This window comes from Ceratotherium simum, chromosome 7, assembly GCF_057802395.1.
Source record: "Ceratotherium simum simum isolate JZ-2026a chromosome 7, ASM5780239v1, whole genome shotgun sequence".
In the NCBI taxonomy this organism is placed as follows: Eukaryota; Metazoa; Chordata; class Mammalia; order Perissodactyla; family Rhinocerotidae; genus Ceratotherium; species Ceratotherium simum.
This window is the reverse complement of record NC_141906.1, coordinates 76,209,615-76,228,665: the sequence shown is the minus strand read 5'-3', so window position 1 is coordinate 76,228,665 and position 19,051 is coordinate 76,209,615. Positions and strand designations below refer to the sequence as shown.

At 36.5% G+C, this 19,051-nt stretch overlaps 1 protein-coding gene across 9 annotated transcripts in view; it reads right to left on the bottom strand.

Annotated features, from left to right (window-relative positions):
- CCDC15 (coiled-coil domain containing 15) overlaps nucleotides 1-19,051 on the bottom strand; it is an 88,298-nt gene that overhangs the window by 63,348 nt on the left and 5,899 nt on the right. For 4 of the 9 annotated variants that reach the window (XM_087433875.1, XM_087433882.1, XM_087433874.1 and 1 more), the window contains exons 4-13: nucleotides 18,328-18,519; nucleotides 12,580-12,693; nucleotides 8,097-8,219; nucleotides 6,959-7,837; nucleotides 6,262-6,384; nucleotides 5,609-5,731; nucleotides 4,696-4,818; nucleotides 3,670-3,744; nucleotides 3,228-3,350; nucleotides 2,627-2,749 (exon numbers count right to left, since the gene is read on the bottom strand). In XM_087433875.1, coding sequence (XP_087290001.1) covers nucleotides 2,627-2,749; nucleotides 3,228-3,350; nucleotides 3,670-3,744; nucleotides 4,696-4,818; nucleotides 5,609-5,731; nucleotides 6,262-6,384; nucleotides 6,959-7,837; nucleotides 8,097-8,219; nucleotides 12,580-12,693; nucleotides 18,328-18,519 — 1,998 coding nt within the window. The remainder of the gene's footprint in view (nucleotides 1-2,626; nucleotides 2,750-3,227; nucleotides 3,351-3,669; nucleotides 3,745-4,695; nucleotides 4,819-5,608; nucleotides 5,732-6,261; nucleotides 6,385-6,958; nucleotides 7,838-8,096; nucleotides 8,220-12,579; nucleotides 12,694-18,327; nucleotides 18,520-19,051) is intronic. The other 5 variants (XM_087433880.1, XM_087433881.1, XM_087433876.1 and 2 more) reach the window with 4 other exon arrangements.

Here is a 19,051-nt window from a genome sequence, read left to right as displayed (position 1 = left end):
CCTCTATAAAGCTTACAGAATCTACTGGAATTTTACATGCTCTCTCTGGATATATCTTTGTTTGTGGACACAGGGGACAGGCATGGGCTTTCCCCTGTCTAGATTCCTGGCATATGGGAGGCACCTGTTTGGTTGGGTATTTAACCACACCATTTGTAATTTTACCATCTGATCCTTATTTTGCCTCTAGATCTCAGAAAAAAAGGGCTCTGTCTATTGTAGATGATTTTCCTGATGACAATCCTGCCGACTATGAAGAACAAACAGGTGCTTTCACTAGCAAGGGTGTGATTTACCAGAAGGAGTTAACCCTAGTCAAGGGGCCAGGTTAGGAGAATATTGGGATCCTGGGTGGGGATCAGTACAGCCTGGAATGAATACAAGACAAGAAACCTCTCCCAGACTATGAGTAGGATAGCTCGGTCTGCAGCCTGAGCCATCTGAGCCCAACAAAAATCTTTAGTTTCTCTGGCCCAGGTCATTCTGGATAATAAAATAGCTTTAGATTATTTGCTAGCTGCTCAAGGAGGAATATGTATTGTGGCTAACACCTCCTGTTGTACTTGGATCAATACTTCCGCTCAGGTAGAACTAGAAACTTCTAAAATTTTAAAATTAGCCAAATCCTTAAAAGGTCAACCCGTTCCTGGATCCCTTAATTGGTTTAATTTCCCGTTTTCCGACCTGTTCAGTTGGTTACCTGCTGGTTTGGGTTCACTACTGTGCTCAGGTGTTCAGGTTGTCATAATAATAATAATTATATACATGGGATTATGGATTATAATTAAAATAATAATGATGTGTATCTCACACTGCTTACATACCACACCTGCTAGAGTTATGCTAATGCAACAATTTGCTATGCTTAATTTATATATCCCGATGTATAATGAGATTCCTTCCTCCTTGAGAAACTGAATAGAGGATTTGTCATAATTGGCTCTGATGCTTCTGACATAAGCAGAGAGTAAGTTAAGTCCCACCATGGGGACTAGCTGCCACCTTGGCCTCAAAAATGGGACAATTAATCTAATTAAGCCCCATAATCGATCATCTGCACTGCCTATAGACAGGCATCAATCAAAAGGGGTAAATATTAAATGTTATTAAAAAAACTGGACTCTCGCCAACTGAGGCCTAAATTCTTTCCTGTTGACCCCACATCAGTTTTTCAGGAGAAATGGAAACTTGAGTAATGTATATGTAACCAGTAATCCTTAACTTGTGACATTTTGTTTTGCAACTGACCTTTTACCAATGCTCCTATTATGCCGATTATAAGATAAAGACAAAGACAGACTGACGCCAGTGGTCAGACCACCAGACCATGTCTGCAGACCCTATTTTTCATCAATGGTTACTACAGAATTTGGACTAAAGCCAACATCCTGCAGTTTCACCCTATATAAACTTTTCCCTATCCTTCCCCTTCAGACCACCCACTCAAGACCTCCTTGAGTCAGTGCTTCCCCAGCCTGCAGACTGTAACTGGATGAAATAAACTTCAACTTTCCTTGGACCTCTGACTGTTAGTGTTTTCTTCCAGGTTAACTCACTTAAATAAATAAATAATTACCCATTGTTTTGTGTACTGAGAAGGAAACAAACAGAATGCAAGGATAAAGAAAAGCAGAAGAGGGGAGACCTATTTTTGATAAGGTGGTCAGGGCAGTCTTTTCTAAGGAGGTGAAATTTAAGCTGAAACCTGAAGGATGAAAAGGGATCAGCTTTGTGAAGAAAAAAGGGGAGAATATCCAGGTAGAGGAAAAAACACATGCAAGAGACCTGAGGTAGGAAAGAGCCTTGCATACTTTAGAGTATAGAAATGACAATGTAGAATAAAACATGACAGCATACCCGTAGGCCAACCTTATAGACCCAAAATAAAAATCACAAAAGAGCTACAGTTTAGTGCTTAAAACCTCAGCCCAAATCCTACTTTCTGCCTCCTTTTCTTTCTGCTCGATTAAAAGGGCCAAGAGGAAATTTATCTCTTTCATATAGCCTAACAATGCTGGGTGCCTGAGAGCTCTGTTTTTAAAACAACACAAAACCACAAGACAAAAATTATCCAGACAGCAGTAAAATTCTAATGGGAATAAACCAGACATCAGTTAAGTCATGGAAAAATCTTAGTAGGCCAAGGTATTGTAACATCTTCTTGAAAAACTATAGATCTTAACTCAATACACCAAAACTTGGGCAATATAACCCCAACAAGCTCCAGCACGAACTCTGAATAGTTTATTTCTTGGTGATCCTTCCTTATGCTCTACCAGCTTAGTGATGTAGAGATCTAGTCCTGGCCATTGGATGGAAGATCCTCATGCCCCTCCCCCTCAGAAATCACTCATTTCTTCCTCTCTCACACCATAAAAGACAATGGCCACCATTTATAAGAGAACATATATATAAAATACAGTTTTTCCAATAGGCAACAAGTGTTCCTGATAATACCCTAGGTTTCAGTGAGAGCCCTAAAAGGGCTAATCTTAGGTCAGGATAGGTTTTAAACACTACAAAATAAAACAAGAATCTGATTTTTGCTCAGCCTTACTGCTCCTAGCTCAGTAGGTGCCTATAATCCTGTCTAAATTTCACTGCTCATAATCTATGGTATCTCTACCTGTCTTCTGCTAGAAGCCTCTCTCTGGTGCTTGGGTGGAAGATGCTCATGGCCATCCAGAAGCAAATCCTCTCGCCATCTTTCAGCTGTTCCAACAGATGGCTGCTGCCTGAAGTATAAGCTCTAAAAGATACAAAAGCACACAATAAATTGTGTGAGCAGTGACATAATGGTAGTGAAAATACTACAGGCTGCAGTGACAGCCCTGAGATAATCTAAATAGGTAAGAATAGTCTGATACATTATGGCACAAAAGTAGACATTATACTTCTTACCACTACCATGGATCTTAACTATATCCACAAAGCAATTACAAGTTTTCATCTGTAAAACAAGGATAATAATAGTATCTATCTCCCAGGATTATTGTGAGAATTAAATGAGACAATAGATACAAAGTTCCAGAACCATTTTGGCTATGGTAAGTGCTTAATGAATGTAAGTTGTTATTCATAATAATATTAATAATATTATTGATAGTATTAATAAGAGGTAATACTATCATCACCATCATTATTATTGTTAGTAGCACAGCTCTGGCAAGCCCAGATCAAACTCGAACTAATTTACTTTCTGTTGCTTACTCTTTACTCTGTTCTACCTGCTCTCTGGCAAAGTCTGGATCCTGAATTTCATGTAAAACATATTCACGGCATTCTGGAAGTAACTCCTTTCTCCATCTCTCATCTGTCATTTTATGAGAGGCCTGCTCATGGTTTCTGTGCTAAAAGACAACATAAACATTGAACATCAATTGCCCAAGCAGAAGCATCATGCCAGGGCAATAGTAAAAGCTTCAGTAAAGAAGCCGGAAGTAGTCTCAATAGGTCAGAATGGTGTGATACATCACAGAACAAAAGGACATTATATCTTTGCCCATTATTATTGACCTTAACACTAAACCCCTGAAGCAGTTACTACAGTGCCCTGTCAACCTTGAGCCAAAACCTAAGCAATTTACTCTCTGCTACTTAATCCTCCCAATATCCTGCTCTACTTATTCTCTGGGAGAGGCTAGGTCTTAAATACTGGGTCAAACATACCAATGGCACTCCAGAAGCAATTCCTCTTTCAATCTCCCATTTCTCAAAAGATGAGGGTTGCTTGATAAACTTGTTCTAAAGGAAGAACAAAATACAAAACTAATTATCTAAGCAGAAATGATGGGATGGTGACAATAATGTAGACTTTAGTGACAACCCCAGTATGATACTAGGGGAGGATAACATAACACAGGGGGTGTGTGTGTGCACACGCACGTGTGTCTAATATGAAATTTCCAAACATACAACAAAGTAGAATAAAAAAATAGTATAATAAATCCCAAGATACTCATAACCCAGCTCCAACAATTAGCAAAATTTTGTTTTTTCATCTGTTTCTTCTCCCACTTTTTTCCTGGAGTATTTTAAAGCAAATCTCAGATTATTCTGGCACTTTTTTTTTTCGCATGGGGCAATTCTTTATTCAACAATACATCTGAAAGAAGATAAGGCAACAAGGCATTATTTTTATAATGTTACTAGCATTTTCCCAAGGTAAAGCCAACAAGCTGGTGTCATTTCCACAAGTACTCCTATTTGGTGTTCCCAATAACTCCATGCACGAACATAAGGGTGGTGAAGTTCAGGAAGTTTTAAGGCGGCAAACAGCTTGTTTTGTCCTTCATCGTAATTGGTTTGCAAACTGGATGTCTGGTTTTATTGTACTGCTTCAGCTGACCAAAAATATAATCCCGTCAGTATTTACAAGACTAAATGTATAAGGCCAAATATGCTCAAGGACTTGAGTTTAAGAAGAACGATTTACTGTTAACCAATCAACATCATATAAAACCTGTCTCTGGTTTAACCCAAATGACAGAGGTATGCTTTCTCATCTGGACTCTTTAGAACTGGCACATTTTGAAATAACTGAAGACGTTATACTCTCAGCCTAACTCTAGAAGCCTTAATTCTATGTATCCTACATACAAGCTAGCATGACAAGCTTCAGCCCAAATCTTAAGTAATTTTGTCTCTGTCACTCTTTTAGAAAGTAGACAGTCCTCCCACTGTATTCTGCTCTACCTGTTCTCTAGAGGAGGCTTGGTCCTGGATTTTAGGTTTAACATACTGATGATGCTCCAGAGGCAATTCATCTCTCACTCCGTCTTCTCTCATAAAAGATGATGGTTGCTTAGGAAACGTGTTCTAAAGGAACAACAAAAACAGAAAACAAATTGTCTAACCAGGGCAAAATGCCAATCATAATACCGTAGGCTTCAGTAAGAACTCTAAGGAAATGATACCAGGTGAGGATATTCTGATACATCTTGATTTGCATGAGGATGTTACACTGTTAGCCCAACTCTGTAGACCTTAATTTTTAATCCCAAACCATGTACAGAATAGTCTGACAAACTCCCCAAATTTTTAGTAATTTAGGATCTGCTACTTCTTCCTACATTGTTCATACAGGGGCAATATGCTTATGGTAATATTGTAGGCTTAAGCAAAAGTTGTAGCATAATCTTAGCAAATTAAAATAGTCTAGCTGATTCTACGATAAAAATGTGAATGTGATTTATCAGCCTTCTAAATGACAGAACTAATTGGATTGGTACAGTTCACTAGACCAAGGTCTTTTGCACCTGATTCTACACTTCATATTACCAGTTGTTGAGAATGTATAAAATCCAGTTACTTTATTTCCTATCTCTTTATTTATTTATTTATTTATTTGCTGAGGAAGATTCACCCTGAGCCAACATCTGTTGCCAATCTTCCTCCTTTTTTGCTTGAAGAAGATTAGCCCTAAGCTAACATCCATGCCAATCTTCTTCTATTTTGTATATGGGTTGCCACCACAGCATGGCTGACAAGTGGTGTAGGTCCACACCCGGGATCCAAACCTACAAACCCGGGCTGCCTAAGCAGAGCATGCTAAACTTAACCACAACACCATAGGGCCAGCCCCCTCTCTCTTTTTATTCTGCTCTACCTGATCTCTGATGAAGGCCTGGTCCTGGAGTTTAGGAGGCAGATACTGATAACCTGCCAGAGAAAAGTCTTCTCTCCCTTTCTCATTTGTCATATCAGAATATGGCTCCTTGAAGCGTACTTTCTAAAAGAGAAAAAACCACAAACTGTAAATCATCCAGTAGGAGTAATATCATAGCAATAATATTCCAGACTTCGTTGAGAGCCTTACGGTAATTTTTGTGTGTGTGTGTGGGGAAGATTAGCCCTGAGCTAACACCTGTTGCCAATCCTCCTCTTTTTTGCTGAGGAAGATTGGCCCTGGGCTAACATCTGTGTCCATCTTCCTCTACTTTATGTGGGATGCCTGCTACAGTGTGGCTCGACGAGCAGTGTGTAGGTCTACACCCAGGATCCGAACCTACGAACCCTGGGCCGCCAGAAGCAGAGCACACGAACTTAACCACTATGCCACCAGGCTGGCCCCTTACAGTAATTTTTTTAACTCAGAATAATGTGAAATATTATAGAATAAAACAGAAAACCATATTTTTTGTCAGTTCTAAAGTCTAGCTGAAAAAAAAAATAAAGTCTAGCTGAGAATAATCTTTGCAAGCTCCAAACTAAACCTTAAACAATTAATTTCTACTGGTCTCTCTCCTTTTTCTGTTCTACCTTGCCCCTGATGGAGGCCTGATCTTGATGCCTGTGTAGAAGATCCTGATGGACATCCAGAGGAAACGCCTCTCTCCCTCTCCTACCTATCAAAATTGATGCTGGCTGCTTCAAATTTGCTTTCTAAAAAAGAACAAACACAAAATATCAATTGTTCAGTTAAGAAAAACAGATTAACCAATAATACTTTAGGCTGTAGTGAGACTTCTGGAGTTAACTGAGGTCAGAGTATAATTGTACATCTTATGGAATAAAACAAAACATTATACTCTATTCCACATAAGCCCAGCCACAACTCTAAGTAATTTACTTCCTGTTTATCCCTTTCTTCTTCCTTTTGGTCTAACTGATCTCTGGTGGAGGGCTGGCCTTGGAGCCCGGATAAAAGATACTGTTGGACACTTGTGAGGCACTCCTTTCTCCATCTTTCAGCTGTGAAAGCAGATGATGGCTGCCAGAAATAGTTTTCCTAATGAAGAAGGTTAAATAAAAAGTAAATTGTCCAGATAGGGGTAATATGCTGCTGGTACTACTATAACACTTAATGAGAACCCTGCAGTTTTGAGAAATCAATCAAGAGACTATTTTTTCAAACTATGGGCCTCCAAATCAGCTGCAATTTAGTCCTTGCAAATTCCACTCCAAACATTAAGTAGCTTATTTCTTCTTGTTATATCTCCTTTCCACTCTATTTTACCTGATCTCTGGATAGAAAACCCTGGTCTTTGGGTAGAAAATCTTGGTCCTGACATGTAGGCAGAATATTCTGGTCTTCGGGGAGAACACGCTGATCACTGGGGAGAACACACTGGTCTTTGGGTAGAAAATACTGGTCTTGACATTTGGATAGAATATTATCTTCGGAGAGAATACGCTGGTTTTTGGGTAGAAAATCCTGATGCTGGTCTTTCAGCAGAACATCTTGGTCCTGACATTTGGGTTGAATATTCTGGTCTTTGGGGAGAACATGTTGGTCTTTGGGTAGAAAAGCCTGGTCCTGACATGTGGGTAGAATATTCTGGTCTTTGGGGAGAACACGCTCATCTCGACATTTGAGTAGAATATTCTGGTCTTCGGGTAGAGAATCATGGTCCTGACGTTTGGGTAGAATATTCTGGTCTTTGGGAATAAAATCCTGGTCTTTACATAGAAAATGCTGGTCCTGACATTTGGGTAGAATATTCTGGTCTTTGGGGAGAAAAGCCCGATTTCGGGGTTGAAAATCCTGGACTTCCAATGCAATACTCCGATCTTCTGGTTCAATACTCTGGGCTTCCAGCATAATACTCTGAGTTTCTGTCTTAACAACCTGGGCTTCAGGCTCAGTGGCCTGGGCTTTGGGCTCAATGGCTTGGGCTTCCAACTCAATAGACTGGGTATCTGGCTCAATACTCTGGGCTTCCAGCTCAATATTCTGGGTTCCAGTCAAATCACCCTGGGTTTCCAGCAGATCACCTTGGGCTTCTGGAAGATAATCCTGGGTTTCTGGCAGAATATCCTGAATGCCCCGAAGATGCAACTGCTTTAGCTCTTCCTCTTCCACCACAGCAAATAATGGATTTTTGAATTGTACTTTCTAAAAGTGAACATAAACATCAAATACAGAATGCCATGTAGTAGCAATGCTCTAGATTTTCCACAAGATTCCTAAAATAATCTTAAAAGGATATGGTAGTCAGACAAATTACTAAAATAAAATGTGAAATTATAGTCTTTGATCAACTTAATAGAACCTAAATCTACAATCCCACACCAGTACAACAGTACTGGCATCCCTAGTCCAAATCATAATTAGTTTAATTTCTATTATACTATCTCCTTTTACTCTGCTTTACCTGAACTCTGATGAAAGGTTTGTCCTTGTCTTCATAAAGGAGATCCTGCTGGTCTCCCCAAAACAAATTCTCTCTCCCTTTCTCGTCTATCATAATAGATGAAGATTCCTCAGAGTCAGGTTCCTAAAGAACACACAAATAAAAATGAAAAAACAAAAACAAAAAACCAAATGTATCTATTACAGGTAGAAACAATGTGATTGCAATAAAATCCTAGGCTTCAGCACACTACTAATATAATTTTAGTAGTTCAGTACAGTCAAATATTATAAAAGCAGGACATTACGAAAGAAGTGCAAGACTACACACTGAAAACTATAAAACATTATTGAAAGACATTAAAGAAGATCTAAATAAATGGAAAGACATCACATGTTCATGGATCTCAGAAGACGATATTGTTAAGAGAGCAATAAACCCTCATATTACAGTCAATTGATTTTCAACAAGGGTGCCAGGACAATTCAATGAAGAAAGAATCGTTTTTTCAGCAAATAGTGTTGGGACAAGTGGACATCCACATGCAAAACAATTAGGTTAGAACACTTCCTCACACCATATATAAAAATTAACTCAAAATGGATCACAGACCTAAACTGAAGAGCTAAAATTATAAACTTCTTAGAACACCACAAAGAGGAAATCTTCATGACCTTACATTAAGCAATGGTTTATTAGATACTACACCAAGAGCACAAGCAACAGAAGAAAAAAATAGATAAATTGGACTACACCAAAATTAAATATTTTGTGCTGCAAATGATAGCATTAAGAAAGTGAAATGACAACCCATAGAATGGGAGAATATATTTGCAAATCATATATCTGATAAGCGACTTGTATCCAGAATATACAAAGAACTCCTACAACTCAATAATAAAAAAACAAATAACCCAATTAAAAAACGGGCATCACATTTGAATAGACATTTTCTCCACAAGAAATATATGAATGGGCAATAAGAACACGAAAAAATATTCAAGAGCATTAATTATCAGGAAAACACAAATCAAAAGTACAGCAAGATACCACTTCACATCTACTAGGATAGCTATAATCAAAAAGATGCACAATAACAAGTATTGGAGAGGATGTAAAGAAACTAAAACCCTCATATATTGCTGATGGAAAAGAGCTTGGCAGTTCCTCAAAATATTAAAAACAGAGTTACCATATGACCCAGGAATTCCATTACTAGAGAAATGAATGTCCACACAAAAACATGACACAACTGCTCATAGCACAATTATTTGTAAAAGCCAAGAAGTGGAAACAACCCAAATATCCACCAACTGACAAATGGATATACCAGATGTGATATAGCCATATAATGGAATATTACTCAGCAGTAAAAAGGAATGAAGTAATGATACATGCTACAATGTGGATGAACTCTGAAAACATGCAAAGTGAAAGAAGCCAGTGACAAAAGACCACATATTATATGATTCCATTTTAATGAAATGTCCAGAATAAGCAAATTTATAGAGACAAAAAGTAGATAGTGGTTGCTTAGGACCAGGGGTAGGGACAGGCAGGGAATGGGGAGTGAAAGCTAACAGGTACAGGGTTTCTTTTAGGGGTAAAGAACACATTCTAAATTAGACTGTGGTGACAGTGGCACAACACTATGAATACACTCAAAACCAGTGAATTGCACACTTTAAATGGGTGAATTGTGTGGTATGTGAATTATATCTCAATAAAACTGTTAAAAAAAAAAACCAATACTAGACATTACAATCTTAACCCTTAAGCCCATTCTTAATAAGCTGAGGATAGTTCTAACAAGCCTTTATTTTTTTCCCCTCTACTCTGTATTTCCCTACCCAATTTTCTATAAATTTCTGGTAATGTACAGTATTTAAAAGATAAAGGGTAATTCTCCTCTTGTTCCTATATTTACCCTGAAGAATGCTGGTTTCCTACAATGTGCTTTCTGGAAAAAAAAAGAAAAATCAATACAAATATAAATGGTCTAGAGAAAGCAATATGCTCACAATACTAAGTTGAGTTTTTGTGAAAGATCTGAAGTGATCTTAGCAGGTTATGGTAGTCTAATATAGAAGAAAGGGAAACAAATACGTGTTCTACTTCAAATGTACAAAGAAATCACTCACATATCAAACATATGGAGTGAAATAGGCTAGTAGGAGACTATATTAACTTCATAAATGACAATTTGCCCCTCTCCTAGCCAGTAAGAATTTAAGACGGTTTATGATTTTGTCTTGGTGACCTGACAGCAGGCAAGTAAGTATATCTTCTATTTGTATCTCCAAATCTGGAACAACAATAACAACCAGACAGATTCCAGTGTCAGTAAAAATAAGTCTAACAACGAAATGAAACCAGAGTTCAAGTGGGTTATAGATTGTTCTCCTTTCTGATCAGCAGATTCCCACTTCATACAACCAAGGAGGTAGAAAACTGTTCAGATTTGAGGGAAAGACTACATACTTGATATAAATTATAAGAAAAATTTCACTAATTTCTTAGATCATTCTGAATTATACAGAGTTTAAAGAAACTCCTGAAAAATACACATGCACTCGTTGGAAGCAAGCAGCCAGCCTGAATTCATCATCATCATCATCATAACAATAATAAATTACACTTAAATGGCATCTCTGACGTGTAAAACTGGTTTCTACAAGGATGTTATCTTAGACTTAATTCTCCTTCCTTCTATTGGATTTTTATTTCAGTCGGACCTGGGAACAGTACTCTTTCTGGAAAAACATCAGTTGAAAGGTTTGAACATGTTCCACACAATACAAAGTCTCCAGGATCTGCTAACCCTTTTTTTTTCTGGTTTATTAGAATGTGTCTAATCATCTCATTCTAACAATACCCTGAGGTCAGTCTAATGGCCCGAACTATAGTACTGCCAAATCCATGGTAGGTATGAAAACTGTCAAGATACCAAAACTGTCAAGATACCAACTGTCAAGAGAAGAATGTAAGTACAAAAGAAACTCTACCTTGAGAGTCACAACAAGGCAATGCCAGAAAAAGGTAACCATATAAATGCATCTAGGATGGAATGCCATATGTGGACATATACCAATGCCCACTTGTTTTTTTTGTACTTAACTATAAATTTCTCAATTATCACTGAAGAGGGAGACATTAAGTTTAGTATTCTACCAACAGCAAACATGTAAGACACAAATGTTTTTGATTGTTGTGTTGAGATACTTAAGGAAAAAATACAAAAATACAACATATATATATAATTTAGGAAAATGTAAAAGAATACCAATAAGGAAGCAAAACTGAGAAAGAACTAAATAAGAGACAGAGTTGATGATGGCAAAAATTAAATAAATAAATAATAGAGTGAAAAAGACTAATGGTCTATTTTACTGCATGCTGCCTATCAAAAATTGAAATTAATGTCAAAATTAGGTAAACACAGGAAAATATATGAGTTTAGCATCCAAATTTGTGAACACTGAAATAAGTAGGCAGCAAAACAGTGTCATTTTACAAATATAAGTCTTAAAAGTCGTTTTAAGTCTAGCTCCACATTTAGGTTCCAATTTTCCACTCTAACCTTATATTTTGAATCAAAAGAATTTCTTTCTAAAAAATAATGGCATTGATTTTTTCCTGATTAGAAAGTAAAATATGGGCCGGCCCCGTGGCTTAGTGGTTAAGTGCGCGCGCTCCGCTGCTGGCGGCCCGGGTTCGGATCCCGGGCGCGCACCGACGCACAGCTTCTCCGGCCATGCTGAGGCCGCGTCCCACATACAGCAACTAGAAGGATATGCAACTATGACATACAACTATCTACTGGGGCTTTGGGGGAAAAAAAAAATAAATAAAATTATAAAAAAAAAAAAAAAAAGAAAGTAAAATATATACATTATGTAAACATTTTTAAAGTAAAGAAAACCAAAAGAAGAAAATTAAAATCACCTGTACTAACACTAACCGGAAATCGTCAGTATTAACCGCTTGGTCCATTTCTTTCCAGGCTTTTGTCTATGCACATAACATTCTCTCCTTACCTCTTTATTTTGCTTTACTTTTTCACAGCACTTATCATTTGAAATTATATTCTATATTTACTGGCTTGTTTATTATATGCTTCCCTACAGCACAGAAACTCCTTGAGAGATCTTTGTCTATCTTTTCACCACTGTAAGTACTGCTTCTAGAACAATGCCTGACAACTGCAGACATTCCATAACACTTGTTGAATTTTTTTTAATTGAGATTACATTATACATAATTCTGTATCCTACTTTTTTCACTAAACTTTATATCACAGACACTTTCTCTTGTCTTCAGATATTCTTTGAAAGCATGATATTTTTTAGAATGGATTTATCAATTTCTTAACCATTCCCTACTATTGGATATTTAAGGTTATTTCAATTATTTTACAGTTCTAAATAATTTTGAGATGTAAATAAATCTTAATCTGTATTTTTTATCTGTGTTTTTAAAAACAATTTATTAGAAATTAATTTACCTCTTGCATGGGAAAGCTTTTCCTTTTACCATCTGGAAACACTGATGCATTTTTTTTACTCACAATTTTAAAGGATGCCAACTGGTGACGTGCCTGCTTCGTGGTTTGACTAAGCTGCCAGGGAAAGTGGGAAAAAAAAACAAACAAAAACAGGCTAAAGTCTTAATACCAAATTCACTAAGTGTTCCAACAGGAAAACAGGCCCTTATTATTAAAAAATGCCAGACCCAAGACAAGAGGATTACTTACAAAGGAGACATTGATCTGATAGTGTTTTTACAACATTATTTTCATTATTCTAAGAGACTGCATTTCATAACTTGATTTAAGTGCTGTTACTCAAATCATTTTTAATAATGTATGCTTTATATTAATTATGTACACAAAAATATCAGAACCTAAAAGTTTGAATTAATACACTTGGAAATTATTGAGCAGACACATTCCTTACCTTCCATCCATCTTCTCAATAAGGAGTTATTTCTTCAACTGGTCCTTGCATGCCTAATCACTTTTATCACTCCTCGCTGGAAGACTCTATTCCTAGTCCCCCTAAAATCCTTTTTCCCATTTATACGAATCCCTTATTCACCCCTAACATTTGAAGACTGTAGGTATTCAAAGTCTTTTCTCAACTCTCCCTTTGTCCCAGAAGCATTCCCAAGTTAACCTAGAACACAAACTCAAACATCTCAACAGAACCAATTTGTTTCAAGTACTATAAGTAACAGCTGATAACGAGCATTAGTATTAAATATGTTGACTTTGTGTTCATTCCTTATCTATCCCTAGTAATTTCAGTAAGCACCTATTTTGATTTCTTTTTCAGAGAAGCACAGTCTATTTTATATTTCAAAAATCTGCATAGAAAGTTCCTTCAAGGAAAATACAGAAATGAATAAAGTATCATTTTTAGGCTGAGCACTACATCTTCTGGAAGAAACATATCCCTACAACTCAGCGAAATTCTGGCAAAGCCAGGACCAGTTCTAATCTATCCAGTGAAAATTTAACAACATCAATTCTCCCTTGAAGGGAAATCATGCCTATAATTTATAGATATAAATAAATATTTTATGATTTTCACTAATAGTGACCTAGAGATAAAAACACACTCTCTCTCTACAACTCGCCCAGTTTCCTTACAGCATATCACTTCTCTTTTGTCCTTGCTTCTAGAAGGTGTATACTTCTAGCCAGAGAAATCAGCTTGAAACATTACTCCTTCTTCCAGTAACAGGAGGATTTCTAAATTTGGTTAGCTGCAGAGTGGCTACAGGAGTCAAGACAGAGTTAATCACAATGCAATAAGAGATATATGTGCAGTTGAGGCTGTGAAAAAAAAAATACAGAGCGGGGCTGGCGCGGTGGTGCAGCGGTTAAGTGTGCACGCTCCACTGTGGTGGCCTGGGGTTCGCAGGTTCAGATCCTGAGCGCACACCAATGCACCACTTGTTAAGCCATGCTGTGGCGGCGTCCCATATAAAGTAGAGGAGGATGGGCACGGATGTTAGGCCAGGGCCAATCTTCCTCAAGAAAAAAGGGGAGGATTAGCATCAGATGTTAGCTCAGGGCTAGTCCTCCTCACAAAAAAAAATACAGAGCTATGAATATGCCTGCTTTTACTCATTGCCAAGTATGGTAAACACTATTGGCCTGCACCATGTGACCAAGGATTCAAAATCTGTTGTAACAGATTTAAAATAAGGGTACATAATCTTCATTTCCCATCAAGTCCAAACCTCTATTGAAGTCATAGATTGATTTTAGCCCCTTAAGAAGGATATTTCAACTGGTCCAGCAGTTGGAATATACATTATATTCATTCTATTTCTCTGTCATTACCATAACCCTTCACCAAACCTCAACCCAAAGGCCCTTTCAGTGACCTGCTATGAGGACTGTAGTGGATTGAACAATGGCCACCCAAAGATACCAGGTCCTAATCCCTGAAATCCGTAAATTCTACTTTATAAGGAAAAAGGGCACTTGCAGATATGATTAAGTTAAGGATCTTGAGACGAGGAGACAATCCTGGATTATCCACATGGGTCCTAAATGCCATCACAAGTAGAAAGCTGGGATAACCCATGCTAGAAAAGAAATAGTGTTGAACTTAATTGTCCATAGATAAATAGAAAGTTATTATATGGTGAGAATGAAACAATGATCAGTTGTTCTTCAATTCCCCACCAAAATGAAGTTATCAAGGGACATCATAGAAACTCAATCCCAAGAGATAAATATCAGTCCTAACAAAAAGCAGGGAGCTAGGCTAGTTCGATTTTATGTGACCACTTGAAATTTCTTCCAGTTCTATGATTCTAGTTTCTAACTCTAGGTACCCAATCTTATCTGATATTAGAACAAGTAGGTAATATCAACTATTGTAAGTGGAAGATGAGGTGGGGTTGTAGCATAAGAGAAGTCCCAGCAAAATCACATTTGGAACACAGTATTGTGTTCAGCTGTGAGGGTCATATTTGAAAACAGCATTGAAAACTAAATAGCATTTGGAAAAAATCAACTAAGATTGTAATCTGGAAATTATGTTATATGAAAAATGACTAAAGGCATTAGGAATGTAGTAACCCCAAAAAAGAAAAATAGTGATAATTAAATACTTGAAGTGTTCTTAGAGATGACCACTGTATTTTATTCTCTGTTACTTCATAGTGCAAAACTAGGACCAATGGGTAAGTTATAAGGAGGAAGATTTTGACTTAATACATTGAAAAAATAGTTCTAATAATTTCAAGCCCCTAAAAATGAAATGAACAGTCTGAAAAAGTAATGAGTTGCCCAACAGTGGAAGTGTTCTAGCAGAAACTAGATGGCCATATGTATGTATTAGAGATGTTATAAAAATATCTCTAATATATATAACTGGAAAACAGTATAGAGGTTCCTGAAAAAACTAAAAATAGAACTACCACATGATCCACCAATTCTACTGTTGAGTATTTATCCAAAGACAACAAAAATACTAATTTGAAAAGATATCTGCACCCCCAGGTTCATTGCAGCTTTATTTACAATAGCCAAGATATGGAAACAACCTAAGTGTCCATCGATAGATGAATGCATAAAGAAAATATGGTATATACATATACATAATGGAATACTATTCAGCCTTAAAAACAGACTGAAATCTTGCCATTTGCAACAATGTGGATGGACCTCGAGGGCATTATGCTAAGTGAAATAAGTCAAAAAGAGAAAGACAAATACTGTATGATCTCACTTATATGTGAAATCTAAAAAACAAAACAAACCAACAAACAAAAAACTAAGCTCAGAGATGCAGAGAACAGATTGGTGGTTGCCAGGGGGAATGGGGGGCATGGCGGGGAGGTGGGCAAAATGGGTGAAGGGGGTCAAAAGGTACACACTTCCAGCTATAAAATAAATAAATCATGGGAATGTAATGTACAGCATGGTGACTACAGTTAATAATACTGTACTGCATATTTAAAAGTTGCTTAGAGAGTAAATCTTAAAAGTCCTCATCACAAGGAAAAAAAAAAAACAAAATTTTTGTAACTATGCACAGTGACAGATGGTAATTAGACTTATTGTGGTGATCATTTTGCAATGTATACGAATATTGAAGCATTATGTTGTACACTTGAAACTAATATAACGTTTTAGGTCAATTATACCTCAATTAAAAAAAAATTCCTTAGAGAGAGAGAGGTTAGATTAGATAATGTGTCTTCTAACATTTAATCAAAAATGTAAATAAATTCAAACATATTGGAAACTTCAAATATATTTAGAAGTAGACAGAATACTATAACGAACCCCATAACCATCAGCCAGCTTTAACATTATCACTCCTGGCCAATCTTGCTCCATCTATAACCCCCCACTTCACCTCACTCTTATATTATTTTGAAGCATATCCTAGACGTCAAATCATTTCATCCTTAAATACTTCAATATGTCAGATGAACTTTTAAAACTATTTCAACTCCAAGATTCTATGCTTCTATAGCTCCAAAACACAAGAAAATTGAAAAGTCCACTAACATTCAGAAAGTGAATCACCTTCACCATTTACTCAACCAGTTCTAGATAAACCAAGTGAGTTAGTGTTTGATCACTGTCTCATTGTCTAATTCTTAGTGACATCTAGTGGATAAAAACTACAACAGAAAAGCATCTATCGTCATGGCATTGTACGGGCAAAAGTTTAGAGGCTCAAAGTAGTTTGTCACTGAACATTCTTCAGTAGTTCTGTTATTCCCCTCTATAAACCACACTCATTACATATTCTAGGCTTTTAACTGTTCCTACTATCTCAAAATTCTCTTGAATTTACCAATTCAATCCAGCTTACCAATTCAAAATATACAGCTCAATTCCACCTCTTCCATGAATTCTTCCCCAACTATTTCCTTAGAATTTAAAAATTTTTGAACTCCCATATTTTATCACCAAATAAAGCAAATATCTCTATATTATTATCTAATAGATTGGGGGTCTATTAGCTTTGTATCTCTATTTGGAAATATAAACCCACAGAAGGTCCTATTAACATTTCATTAGTATCCCCACAACGTTTAATTTATTAAACACAGTATATTCAAATATCTGCGGACTGAAGAGTTCTACTCATGTATTATACAGATGAAGTAAAATCCTCACTACAGTGAGAATTATAGCTACAAGCACCACGCAGACAAGAACCATGTCTCTCTTAGTCAGTGTTCTATTCCTTTTACTTTATGCAGTACCTGGCTCAATAAACATTTGCTAAACAAATTGTTCAGTCTTAAAAAAGAAAACAAAAAAAGATTATAAAAATGATTGCTATAAAGCAAACAATGACAAGAAAACGTCACAGTTCTGTCAACATAACACGTGCTTCTAAAGCTTTCTCTATTGATACTAGCAGCACAATCAGATTTGCTTCATACTTATGACCAAGCATGTTAGCTTAGGCAGTCATACGACTTTTATTTTCATATAATCATCATTTTCCACATTTTTGCCCGCATCTCACTATCCCTAGGAATACATTTTTAAATGATAAGATGAAGAATAATTCCCAAAGTAGAGGTAAAGAATGTGATAGCAACTGGACAAAAGCTCAGGTACACTAAGAAGGGAGCAGATCGGATGGCATCAAGTGATTTGAGTGGATGAGTCTATTCATGGTGGTTAATTTTTAAATATCAGGTATATAAAATGTATCACTAAATAAAAGATACATTTTTCAAAAGACTCTGAATATGTTAATTGAGAGTTTACTCTATCATTACTTGATCTATAGATCTATTAATTGTGATAATCAGATTAAAGGTTAGAAAAAAAGAAAAATAGAGACAAAAATAATGACTGAAATACCCCATATATGTACTGAACCTCTTTGCAATACAGGTTAGGAATCACTTCTGTCCATATGCTACAAACTGATGGTAACTCATCCATAACATAGTTCCAGTATAAGTGGGAAAATCTATGTTCTTTGACCTAAAGCTCTTTCTAATAAGTTTTGAACTCTAACACCTTGGCATCTTTCTTTAGATGATTCTAAAGTGTCCTATCAAAAATAAATAAATATAAATTTAAAACATATATATAAATAAACATCATCCCACCATTCCCCACTTTACAAAGGTAAAAAAGGAGGTAATAAAAAGCGAAATTGAATGTGATACCTCCTAATCTCTACTCCATATCCTAGATATGTCATATATCTAAAAAAATCATAGACATAAAATAAAATGAATATGTACTTACAGCCTGGGCTTGTTGTTGGAATAATTCATTCTGATTCTCTCTGTCCTCTATTCCATCCCCAAGTATCTCAGACGGGGGTAACCTAGCACTTCCAATAGCAGCATTCAAATTGTTTGGAAAAATGCTTGTTCTTTTAGGAGTTAAGTGTGCTGGATCTGAAGACTGCATGGCTATAGAGCTTTCTTTTTCTGCCTACACAAAGGAGGGAAGAGTGAGATTCTTCTGGTGAGATTCTACTCAAATCCAATGCAATCAAATAATGCCTCTAAGCAGCCCAAAAGATTTTAAATCAGGACCAAGGGGAAGGAGGGGGAAGCTTTAGCTGGCAAAAGAACTAACATTTACCAGGCACCTACTATGTGCTAATAATTTACATTTTCTCATCTAATTCTCACAACAATCTTATGAGACAAGTATCATATTCCCATTTCATAGGTGAAGAAACTACGGTCCAGAGAAGTTAAGTAATTAGCCAAAGGTCACATAGTTAGTAAAACAGCATAAGCTGGAATTCAAACCCAAGTCTGAATCCAAAACTCTGACACTGTTTTTAACTATTTAATGAAAGCAAAGAATGAGTCAGAACAATACAGAAATGAAACATGGTTTCTCTACGCCCTCTCTAGTAAATGAGATTATACAAAGCACAGAATCAAAAGAAAGTGATTCTGTTACTACCTAATAGCTTATCTCATAACACACGCACTTTCCATTCAGTCTTTAC